Source organism: Pan troglodytes, chromosome 2, assembly GCF_028858775.2.
Source record: "Pan troglodytes isolate AG18354 chromosome 2, NHGRI_mPanTro3-v2.0_pri, whole genome shotgun sequence".
NCBI classification, from domain to species: domain Eukaryota; kingdom Metazoa; phylum Chordata; class Mammalia; order Primates; family Hominidae; genus Pan; species Pan troglodytes.
The window spans coordinates 55,297,256-55,310,253 of NC_086015.1; the positions used below are offsets into that span (position 1 = coordinate 55,297,256).

General features: G+C 41.7%; 1 protein-coding gene across 12 annotated transcripts in view; it reads left to right on the forward strand.

Annotated features, from left to right (window-relative positions):
- DOCK3 (dedicator of cytokinesis 3) overlaps positions 1 to 12,998 on the forward strand; it is a 711,354-nt gene that overhangs the window by 590,907 nt on the left and 107,449 nt on the right. For all 12 annotated transcript variants that reach the window (XM_016941175.4, XM_016941180.3, XM_054681895.2 and 9 more), the window contains exons 24-25: positions 7,891 to 8,083; positions 12,137 to 12,264. In XM_016941175.4, the coding sequence (XP_016796664.1) occupies positions 7,891 to 8,083; positions 12,137 to 12,264 (321 nt within the window). The remainder of the gene's footprint in view (positions 1 to 7,890; positions 8,084 to 12,136; positions 12,265 to 12,998) is intronic.

A 12,998-nucleotide genomic window follows, 5' to 3' on the forward strand; every position in this document is an offset into this window, starting at 1 on the left:
CAAACCTATGTTTGATTGGTGTACCTGAAAGTGACAGGGAGAATGGAACCAAGTTGGAAAACACTCTTCAGGATATTATCCAGGAGAACTTCCCCAACCTAGCAAGACAGGCCAACATTCAAATTCAGGAAATACAGAGAACACCACAAAGATACTATTTGAGAAGAGCAACCCCAAGACACATAATCGTCAGAATCACCAAGATTGAAATGAAGGAAAATATGTTAAAGGCAGCCAGAGAGAAAGGTCAGGTTACCCGCAAAGAGAAGCCCATCAGACTAAGAGCAGATCTCTCTGCAGAAACCCTACAAACCAGAAGAGAGTGGGGGCCAATATTCAACATTCTTAAAGAAAAGAATTTTCAACCCAGAATTTCATATCCAGCCACACTAAGCTTCATAAGTGAAGGAGAAATAAAATCTTTTACAGACAAGCAAATGCTGAGAGATTTTGTTACCACCAGGCCTGCCTTACAAGAGCTCCTGAAGGAAGCACTAAATATGGAAAGGAAAAACCGGTACCAGCCACTGCAAAAACATACCAAATTATAAGGATCATCGACACTATGAAGAAACTGCATCAACTAACGGGCAAAATAACCAGCTAGCATCATGACAGGATGAAATTCACACATAACTATATTAACCTTAAATGTAAATGGGCTAAATGCCCCAATTAAAAGACACAGACTGGCAAATTGGATAAAGAGTCAAGACCCATCAGTGTGTTGTATTCAGGAGACCCATCTCACATGCAAAGACACACATAGGCTCAAAATACAGGGATGGAGGACTATTTACCAAGCAAATGGAAAACCAAAAAAAGCATGGGTTGCAATCCTAGTATCTGATAAAACAGACTTTAAACCAACAAAGATCATAAAAGACAAGGATATTACATAATGGTAAAGGGATCAATGCAACAAGAAGTGCTAATTATCCAAAATATATATGCACCCATTACAGGAGCACCCAGGTTCATAGAGCAAGTTCTTAGAGACCAATAAAGAGACTTAGACTCCCACACAATAATAGTGGGAGACTTTAACATCCCACTGTCAGTATTAGATCAGTGAGACAGAAAATTGACAAGGATATTCAGAACTTGAAATCAGCTCTGGACCGAGTAGACCTGATAGACATCTGCAGAACTCTCCTCCCCAAATCAACAGAATATACATTCTTCTCAGCACCACATTGCACATATTCTAAAACTGACCACATAATTGGAAGTAAAACACTCTTCGGCAAATGCAGAAGAACAGAAATCATAACAGTCTCTCAGACCACAGTACAATCAAATTAGAACTCAGGATTAAGAAACTCACTCAAAACCACACAACTACATGGAAACTGAACAACCTGCTCCTGAATGACTACTGGGTACATAACGAAATTAAGGCAGAAGTTCTTTGAAACCAATGAGAACAAAGACACAACATACCAGAACCTCTGGGACACAGCTAAAGCAGTGTTTAGAGGGAAATTTATAGCACTAAATGCCCACAGGAGAAAGCGGGAAATATCTAAAATCGACACCCGAACATCACAGTTAAAAAAACTAGAGAAGCAAGAGCAAACAAATTCAAAAGCTAACAGAAGACAAGAAATAACTAGCCGGGATTGGTGGCTCACACCTGTAATCCCAGCACTTTGGGAGGCTGAGGCGGGCAGATCATGAGGTCAGGAGATCAAGACCATCCTGGCCAACATGGTGAAACCCCGTCTCTACTAAAAATACAAAAAATTAGCCGGACATGGTGGCGGGTATGTGTAGTCCCAGCTACTAGGGAGGCTGAGGCAGGAGAATGGCCTGAACCTGGGAGGCGGGGCTTGCAGTGAGCCAAGATCGCGCCACCGCACTCCAGCCTGGGTGACAGAGTGAGACTCAGTCTCAAAAAATAAATAAATAAATAAATAAATAAATAACTTAGATCAGAACAGAGACACAAAGAATCCTTGAAAAAATTAATGAATCTGGAAGCTGGTTTTTTGAAAAGATTAACAAAATAGATAGACTGCTAGCCAGACTAATGAAGAAAAGAGAGAAGAATCAAATAGACACAACAAAAAATATGATAAAGGGGCAATCACCACTGATCCCACAGAAATAGAAACTACCATCAGAGAATACTATAAACACCTCTGTGCAAATAAACTAGAAACTCTGGAAGAAATTTATAAATTCCTGGACACATGCACCGTCCCAAGACTAAACCAGGAAGAAGTTGAACCCCTGAATAGACCAATAATAAGATCTGAAATTGAGGTAGAAATTAGCAGCGTACAACCAAAAAAATCCCAGGACCAGACGGATTCACAGCCAAATTCTACCAGAGGTACAAAGAGGAGGTGATACCATTCCTTCTGAAACTATTCCAAACAATAGAAAAAGAGGGACTCCTCCCGAACTCATTTTATGAATCCAGCATCATCCTGATACCAAACCTGGCAGAGACACAACAAAAACAGAACATTTCAGGCCACTATCCCTGATGAACATCGATGCGAAAATCCTCAATAAAATACTGGCAAACCGAATCCAGCAGCACATCAAAAAGCTTATCCACCACAATCAAGTCAGCTTCATCCCTGGGATGTAAGGCTGGTTCAACCTACACAAAAAAATAAATGTAATCCATCACATAAACAGAACCAATGACAAAAACTACTTTATTATCTCAATAGATGCAGAAAAGGCCTTCAATAAAATTCAACATCACTTCATGCTAAAAACTCTCAATAAACTAGGTATTGATGGGACGTATCTCAAAGTAATAAGAGCTATTTATGACAAACCCACAGCCAATATACTGAATGGGTAAAAGCTGGAAACGTTCCCTTTGAAAACCAGCACAAGACAAGGATGCCCTCTCTCACCACTCCTATTCAACATAGTATTGGAAGTTCTGGCCAGGGCAGTCAGGCAAGAGAAAGAAATAAAGGGCATTCAAATAGGAAGAGAGGAAGTGAAATTGTCTCTGTTTACAGATGCCATGATTATATATTTAGAAAACCCCATTGTCTCAGCCCCAAATCTCCTTAAGCTGATAAGCAACTTCAGCAAAGTCTCAGGATACAAAATCAATGTGCAAAAATCACAAGCATTCCTATACACCAATAATAGACAAACAGAGAGCCAAATCATGAGTGAACGCCCCTTTACCATTGCTACAAAGATAATAAAATACCTATGAATACAACTTAGAAGGGATATGAAGGAACTCTTGAAGGAGAACTACAAACCACTGCTCAAGGAAATAAGAGAGGACACAGACAAATGGAAAAACATCCCATGCTCATGGATAGGAAGAATCAATATCGTGAAAATGGCCATACTGCCCAAAGTAATTTATAGAGTCAATGCCATCCCCATCAAGCTACCACTGACTTTCTTCACAGAATTAGAAAAAACTACTTTAAAGTTCATATGGAACCAAAAAAGAGCCCGCGTTGCCAAGTCAATCCTAAGCCAAAAGAACAAAGCTGGAGGCATTATACTACCTGACTTCAAACTATTCTACAAGGCTACAGTAACCAAAACAGCATGGTACTGGTACCAAAACAGATATATAGACGAATGGAACAGAACAGAGGCCTCAGAAATAACACCACACATCTACAATCATCTGATCTTTGACAAACCTGACAAAAGAAGCAATGGGGAAAGGATTCCCTATTTAATAAATGGTGTTGGCAAACTGGCTAGCCATATGCAGAAAATTGAAACTGGACCCCTTCCTTACACCTTATACAAAAATTAACTCAAGATGTATTAAAGACTTAAACATAAGACCTAAAACCATAAAAACCCTAGAAGAAAATCTAGGCAATACCATTCAGGACATAGGCATAGGCAAAGATTTCATGACTAAAACACCAAAAGCAATGGCAACAAAAGCCAAAATTGACAAATGGAATCTGATTAAACTAAAGAGCTTCTGCACAGCAAAAGAAGCTATCATCAGAGTGAACAGGCAAGCTATAGAATAGGAGAAAATTTTTGCCATCTATCCATCTGACAAACGGCTAATATCCAAAATCTACAAAGAACTTAAACAAATTTACAAGAAAAAACCATCAAAAAGTGGGCGAAGGATATGAACAGACACTTCTCAAAAGAAGACATTTATGCAGCCAGCCAACATATGAAAAAAAGCTCATCATCACTGGTCATTAGAGAAATGCAAATCAAAACCACAATGAGATACCATCTCACACTAGTTAGAATGGCGATCATTAAAAAGTTAGGAAACAACAGATGCTGGAGAGGATGTGGAGAAATAGGAATGCTTTTACACCGTTGGTGGAAGTGTAAATTAGTTCAACCATTGTGGAAGACCGTGTGGCGATTCCTCAAGGATCTAGAACTAGAAATACATTTGACCCAGCGATCCCATTACTGGCTATAAACCCAAAGGATTATAAATCATTCTACTATAAAGACACATGCGCACGTATGATCTTTTTCTTTCTTTTTTTTTTTTTTTTTGAGATGGAGTTTCACTCTTGTTGCCCAAGCTGGAGTGCAATGGAGCGATCCCAGCTCACTGCGACCTCCACCTCCCGTGTTCAAGCGATTCTCCTGCCTCAGCCTCCTGACTAGCTGGGATTACAGGCACATGCCACCATGTTCAGCTAATTTTTTCATTTTTTATTAGAAATGGGGTTTCATCCTGTTTGCCAGGCTAGTCTCGAACTCCTGACCTCAGGTGATCCACCTGCCTCAGCCTCCCAAAGTGCTGGGATTACAGGCATGAGCCACCGCACCCAGCCACACACATAGGTTTATTGCAGCACTGTTGACAATAGCAAAGATTTGGAACCAACCCAAATGCCCATCAGTCATAGACTAGATAAAGAAAATGTGGCACATATACACCATGGAATACTATGCAGCCATAAAAAAGGATGAGTTTATGTCCTTTGCAGGGACATGGATGAAGCTGGAAACCATCATTCTCAGTCAACTAACACAGGAACAGAAAACCAAACACCACATGTTCTCATTCATAAGTGGGAGGTAAACAATGAGAACACATGGACACAGGGAGGGGAACATTACACACCTGGGCCTGTTGGGGGTCGGGGGACTAGGGGAGGGATAGCATTAGGAGAAATACCTAATGTAGATGATGGGTTGATGGGTGCAGCACACCACCATGGCACATGTATACTTACGTAACAAACCTGCACGTTCTGCACATGTATCCCAGAGCTTAAAGTATAATAAATAATTAAAACTTCAAAAAAAGATTAGATTAGATTCAATATTAGAAATATCAGTATGGGAAGAAAATTTGCTTTCTTATATTAAAACTACCTGACCAATCACCTGAGCCCAAGAAGTTAAGGCTACAGTGAGCTGTGATTGCACCACTGCACTCCAGCCTGGGCAACAGAGTGAAACTCTGTCTCAAAAACAAACAAAACTGCCTGGCCAGCTAATCTGTTACCTTTCCACACAGCCTTACCCTAGAACAAATCAAGAATTCATTACCCCAGTCAAAAGGGAAGTATTTTTCCTTACAAATGAATGTCAGAATTTTTATGTAATGGTGTATAGTTCTTCAACTTTTTGAAGCTAAATATTACACCAAAACTTGTCAGCAAAGATCAGACAGCCTCTCTCATGTCCAGTCATTCAGTCACTGCCAGGTATATTGTTAGCCCAAGTATATATTTAAACTCTGCCTCATTTAAGATTAAAATAGTCTACTTTTTTGTTTTCCGCTTGCCTCTGTGTTGCCTCTTGATACCAGTTGCCTATAGGTTTCTCAGCCCAGAGGACAGGTGATCAACTGGGAGTACCTTAAGGCTTCCTTGACTCTGTAAGGGAGTGGACTCTATAAGGGAGTCTATAAGGAACTCTATAAGGGAGTACCTGAAGGCTTCCAGGTGCTTCTGTAAGAAAGACACCTGTGATCTCCCCTTCTAAGTACCTTAAGCTGCTCATCTTCCTTTTTGATTCCCCTCCCACAGCCAAAATATGGAGAGATTAGAGGTAGCTAGCAAAGCAATGCAGATATGCTTTCTGGGAACTTTGTAACACAGTAATGCCCTGTACTGAGTGGCACACTCCTACTACATCAAGATAAATAGCTTAGATCTGGTCTCGGCTAAGACCTGTGTGAGAATCAGACCTTCTTCTTTGGTGCAAGGCTCATGTTTCCTGAGTTTCACAACTCTCTCTCTCTCTCACTGTCTCTCTCTCTCTCTCTCTCTCTATATATATATATTTATTTATACATATAATAATATACATATATATGCATATATATACATAATATATATATGTATATTATTCAGTTAGACTTTATATCTTTGATTATGACCACTAGAAGATGTCAGGGTGTGAGAGTCCTTCTGTCCTGGTGTCTAAGTACAGGATATTTTACCATTTAAGAGAGCAAATGAGTTACTGTTTGTTATTGATTATAAAGCACCTACTTTACCACTCCTTTGTCTTTTATATCTAAGCTGCCAACGATATGTTTTGTTCTGATTCTAATTACTGCAAAACAATCTCCTTGATATTCCAGGGAGTTATAAATCTGCAGATAGAATTCATATAAGTTCTCCAATTGGGCCTGGCCCGAATAAAGACCACAGCACAAGCCTGTTTTCCATGGCATAAATTTTCACTCACTCTAAGCCAGTGTCTGTTGCCTGATGGAGCAGTCAAGAAAACAGCCTTCCCTCCCCAACCTGCCATTTGGGAAGGGTGCATTGTCACCTTTTTGTCTCAAGATGGCACTCCATTTCTCTTTGTAAATCCTGAGTTAATGGCATAAGGGGACTGAGAAGTGAAAAGAGTCTTCATGCTGCTTCCACTTAGACAAGAGAAAATAATAAGAACCAGCATGTATCAAAGGCCTATTGTGTTCCAGGCACTCTACTAGAAACTTTATGTAAAAATTTCCCTCATACCAGTATCAAGACATAAGTAATAGCATCATCCCCATTTTATAGATGGGGAAACAGAGAATTAGGCAGTAACTTGCCAAAGTTTGTGTGTCAGGTAAGTGGTAAAGCTTGGATTTGAACTCGTGTCTAATTCCAAAACCCATTCTCTTTTTCCTATAGTGCTCTGCCTCCCAAAGGCTTTGGAACTGTTCTATTATCAGATTGTTCTCAAGAAACTACCTTATGGTCTGCCAGAGCTTACATCCTAGAAGAAAAGCCTAACATGCACACTCCCACTCCCCTTGCTTGGGTGTTTAGGTGGCTGAACTCTAAGCCCACGTCAACAGTCCTCAAGAGTTTATGGCTAACTAAATACACACATTTCCCATCCTCTTGAATTTACTCTTGAGACTACCAGGCATCACTTATGAAGAAAATAATTTATGAAGTCTTCATATTTCATGGTTGCAAATGAGAATCTCTATTCTGGGGAAATGGTACAGCTCTCAGAACTGGATCACTAGCTGCAGGGCTGTGAGCAGAGTTCAGCGGGTGCTGCTTGAAGGAACTCAGCTCTCTCTGCCATACTTTCTTGAGTTTGGAACCAAAATTGGAAAGTTAAGAACTTGATCATAGAGACAAACAAAAATCTAAATCCATTTTATGAACAAAAACAACTGTGGATCTTAAGCCACATTGAGCAGATTTTTCTTTATACCCCATTCTCTTGCCAGCAAATGCTATATGCAAGTTATGAAAGCCTCCAATTGCCTGGATCCCAGTAAATTATCTTGTTTTGGTTTCCTTTTTGGTTTTTCTTGCTCCATGCCTGAGTGCTGTAGTCAGTGGCCAGGGAGGAGCCCACCGAAGGCAGAGATGCTGCAGTGCCTTCTCAGCCTCTCACCACCTTGTATCATTGTCTGAGCATGAAAGATAGACACACACCCTAACTCTGTGCTAACCACAGCTTCATTTGCTTCTGCAGGCTGCACTCCTCAATTCTTTCCCAACCATCTTTGATGAGCTTCTGCAAATGTTCACCGTGCAAGAGGTGGCAGAGTTTGTGAGAGGGACACTGGGGAGCATGCCCAGCACTGTGCACATTGGGCAGTCAATGGACGTGGTCAAGCTGCAGTCCATTGCCAGGACAGTGGATAGCCGCCTGTTTTCTTTCTCAGGTAAATCAAGTTGGGATGAGAGTCCTCCTTCCTTCCAGGGGTGATAGCAAAGTGATAATCAAAGGATCAGTTTCCTCAACGATTATGCAAGAAACCAGTGACCCTTAAGATACAGAATTTTTTGATAAACTATAATAGAGAATGCAGCCAAGACCTAGGCCTACTGCCTTACTCACAGTTTATTCCTAGGAATCCACACATGCGGGCATGTCACTGGGGTGGTGCCGAGTCCATTCAGGCTACTGTAACAGAATACCATAGACTGGGTGGCATGTAAACAGCAAACTTTCTCATAGTTCTGGAGGTTAGGAAGTCTAAGATCAAAGCACCAGTAGATTCAATGTCTGGTGAGACCCACTTCCTGGTTCATAGACAGCTGTCTTCTCTCTGTGTTCTCACATAGCAGAAGGGGCAAGGCAGCTCTCTGGGGTCTTTTTTTTTAAAAGGTCGCTAATCTTGTTCATGAGGGCCCTGCCTCCAGACCCACAGCTTCCAAGAACAGAGCCTGCCATACCCTCAGGAAAGGAAGGAGAGGAAAAGAGAAGGGACTATCTCAAGGAAATAAGGATAAGCCAAGAAAATAAAAGAGGCCCTACAGATCACTTGAGGTCAGGAGTTCAAGACTAGCCTGGCAAACAGGGTGAAACCCTATCTCTACTGAAAATACAAAAAATTAGCTAGGCATGGTGGCAGGCACCTGTAATCCCAGCTACTCAGGAGGCTGAGGCAGGAGAATTGCTCGAACCCAGGAGGCGGAGGTGGCAGTAAGCCAAGATCACGCCATTGTACTCAAGCCTGGGCAACAGAGCAAGACTGTCTCAGGAAAAAAAAAAAAAAAGGCCCTGAAAGGGGGCCCTGAGGACCCTGTGCTTTCTTGTTTCCTTGCCATACCATTCGATACCTTTTCCAGTCTTTGGAGAACCAACAAGGATTAGAGAGAGAAATGGACAGGGAGCTCTTTATGCTCCCCAAGGGGTCAGGACAATCTAATATACTAGCAGCCTAGTCTGTCTTTCACAAAGAACTTCTGGTTTTATTCCTGAAGCCACATCATATGTGATCAAGTTCTGCCTTGCAGGGACAACCAAATGCTCAATGGCCATATATTAAGATCAATATGAGCCTGATTCTTTAAGAATAATATCACTGTGCTAGGATAAACTTCTGAGGCACAGAAATAAATCTGAAACACCAGCAAAACAATTATTAGAATTTTTATAATTTTTGGTGGTTAATTTTTTAGGTTTGACTTTTTTTTTTTTTTGAGATGGAGTCTCGCTCTGTTGCCCAGGCTAGAGTCCAGTGGCATGATCTCAGCTCACCGCAGCCTCCGCCTCCCAGGTTGAAATGATTCTCCTGCCTCAGCCTCCCAAGTAGTTGGGACTACAGGCATGCACCACCATGCCTGGCTAATTTTTTTTTTTTTTTTTTTTTGTATTTTTAGTAGAGACGGGGTTTCACCATATTGGCCAGGCTGGTCTCGAATTCCTGACCTCATGATCCGCCCGCCTCAGCCTCCCAAAGTGCTGGGATTACAGGTGTGAGACACCGCGCCCGGCCAGGTTTGACTTTTAACGTGTAAGAACAGAAATTTCTCAGCCCACTGCTACACACATTTGTAATACTAAATAGATGTTCCCTTTGACTTAGCTCTGCCAGCGTATGATATTGCTAGTAGTAGTAAAGCTGCCACCAAGAAAGTCATCTTTTTTCCACCAGGAACTGTTTATGCTGGTAAACAGTTCTCTCTTCTCCAGCTCCTATACTGAAGATTTTATTAATGGTTTGGGGCACACTGTCACTGAAGGCCACTGTACACACTTGAGCTTTGTGCACTGCTTAAAGAAAATGCTTTTGGCCGGGCACGGTGGCTCACGCCTGTAATCCCAGCACTTTGGGAGGCCAAGGTGTGTGGATCACGACATCAGGAGATCGAGACATCCTGGCTAACATGGTGAAACCCTGTCTCTACTAAAAATACAAAATTTAGCCAGGCATGGTGGTGGGCGCCTGTAGTCCCAGCTACTCAGGAAGCTGAGGCAGGAGAATGGCGTGAACCCAGGAGGCAGAATTTGCAGTGAGCCGAGATCGCGCCACCGCACTCCAGCCTGGGCGACAGAGTGAGACTCTGTCTCCAAAAAAAAAAAAAAAAAAAAAAGAAAATGCTTTCAAAATATATGGGAAGGGGAACAGCAGACTGCTCTCACTGACATACTTTATTTCTAATATCTCTGCATGTACTTGCTGCTTCACACAAACACTTCAGAAAAATTTTCTTAATATTTATGTGGCCCTGGACTATGTAATTGGATTTTAGATGACAAACAGCACCAAAATTTCATTTGCATCTCACTTTCATTGAATGCCTGAGTTGCAGCATCTTCCCTGAAGCAAAAGGTTCTTTACCAGTGATGTCCTTTAACCAGCACTGGTATTCTCAAAGTATAAGTTTGGTCTCTTCTTCAGCAGGCTCTAGTAACTAACCACTGTTTTTTTCTGTAAGCAGCTATTGGTTGTTACAAAAACTAAGTATGTTGGTATTTTCATCTACATAGTGCAGTATCAACTTTTTTTATTCAAGCAGCCTTTTAAATCTAGACTAGCTAGTATTCTATTCTGTTTGAACATATTCTAAGCATTTGACAAGGCAGTGCCCAAATCTCTTATATGTCATGTACTTTGTCTTTACTGAAAAAGATTTGCTGTCTGAATTTCATATGGAACTCTTAACAAAGGACAGATATGAACGATAAATCTAAAATGCGATGGCTTGTTTGTGTTACTGATAATCTGACTAAATCATGCTGGCCAGATATGATGGGACCTGCAGAGTCACACAATCACTGACCACGTAGGAATACAGGGTGCCAGAAACGCATTCACACTTGTATTTCACATGTCTCCTAACCTTCCTTGTGAAGTAAATGTATTATAGAAGAGGCCCTTACACCCCATTCTACAGATGAGGAAAATAAAGCTCGTGAGAGGAGTCAACTTGCCTGAGGTCTCAGAATGGGTTAATAAGGGAGCTTGAAGTAGGACAGCCTTCCTGAATTTAGGATTCTAAATATAGTCAGCTCCTGATGAAAGTGCTATTCGGTAACACTGGGAGAAATCATTTGAAGTGTTCAGTAGGATTGGTGATAAATGTTGGCTAATTATCAAAGTCTTGTTACAAGACAAAGGTCATGCTTCAATTGTGTTCATTGCTGTGTACACACTGAGCAGCAATCTAACAAGCCTGTGGGGGAAAGGGAGCAGGCCTGTTGGCTGTGGCAAGGTAAACACTCACAGGGGTGGAAGTGTCAGACTACCTATCTAGCCAGGGCATAAAGAGGGACAATCTATAATCCATTTCAAGCCTGTGAGTTCAGTCAGCGTAGTTCATACTAAGTATACCATTTAAATGGAATTTTCACTGTAAACTGTGCTTCTAATTTGGAGTCTAATCATTAAAGAGATTTCATTTGGGACCAGGTGTGGTGGCTCACACCTGTAATCTTAGCATTTGGGGAGGACAAGGAGGGAGGATCGCTTGAGCCCAGGAGTTCAAGACTAGCTGGGCAGCATAGTGAGACCTCATCTCTACAAAGAATTAAAAAATTATCCGAGTGTGGTGCCATACACCTGTGGTCCCATCTGCATGGGAGGCTGAGGAAGGAGGATTGCTCTAGCAATCCAAAAAGTTGAAGCTGCAGGGAGCCATGATTATGCCCCTGCATTCCAGCCTGGGTGACAGAATGAGACCCTGTTTCCAAAAAAAGATACTTCATTTAGAAGCAGACTCCTAACATTCATCCTGCACAAAATGTCATGGATGCTTGGTATTGAAATGAGAACAAAGGAAAGATGGAAGAATAATGTCATGTGATGGCTTATAATCTCCAGGCAGTGAGCTTTCAGGCCCTTGTAAGGTAAGGAGATTACCTTCACTTTTGCTCTAGTCTGAACCCCACCTGCTTTGAGAATAGCTAAGTCCCACAGTGCCACTGGCTTCCTGCAGTAGCTAGTTCTCCTCTAAAGTTTTCTTCACCTTTGTATTTTCTCTCCCAGAATCCCGCCGCATCCTGCTTCCTGTGGTTCTCCATCACATTCACCTTCACCTGAGGCAGCAGAAAGAGCTGCTAATTTGCTCAGGGATTCTTGGCAGCATCTTCTCCATCGTCAAGACCAGCTCTCTGGTAGTGGCCCCACACCCACTCCACCCTGTTCAGCTCTTCCCTAGTCTTGTGTTACTTTAGCCAGAGGCAGACCAACAGAGATCGCTTTGTACACTTTTCAGTCACAGATGCTTTCATCAGTGACAGGAAGGTGCCCAAGTGAATGGAGGCCTGTGTGTTCCCAGCAGGTTTCTCAGTACAACACATTCTTGCTATTTTTAAAGGTTGCACTACCATAAATCTACCCAGAAATATAGTTATCTGTAGTACCACAAAGCCCAATTCTGTGTCATGCTGTTTCCATCAATAGGTTTTAATTCTGGATTCTTGGGAGTTTTCTGAGAATATTCAGGCATGAGCACAGGGAGGCAGACCCAGACTTGAGAGGTAGCTTGCTTATTCGGCTCTTCTGTTAGCTTCCTGACAGCTTGATTCCACCCATATGGCGTTCCTATACTGTGCCAAATGAGGTCAGGCATACGAGAGGTTAATGTTGCCCACCAGAGCTCTGAGCCTCAGAGGATGGTAGAATTGTGCTTTAGGGGTCGGGTTTCAACTGATATTGCTTTTACCCATTTTCTTTCCTCTCTATTTTTTCTTTTTAAAAGAAATCGGTGGTAAGAGGGGATGAACTGAGGTAGGGAAAGAGAGAAGGAAAGATATGAATTAGGCACGGGTGAGGGTAGGAATTTATTTTAATGATACTTATTTCATGTACTTTTGATAATAGAAGAAAGGCATATTACTTATAGAAA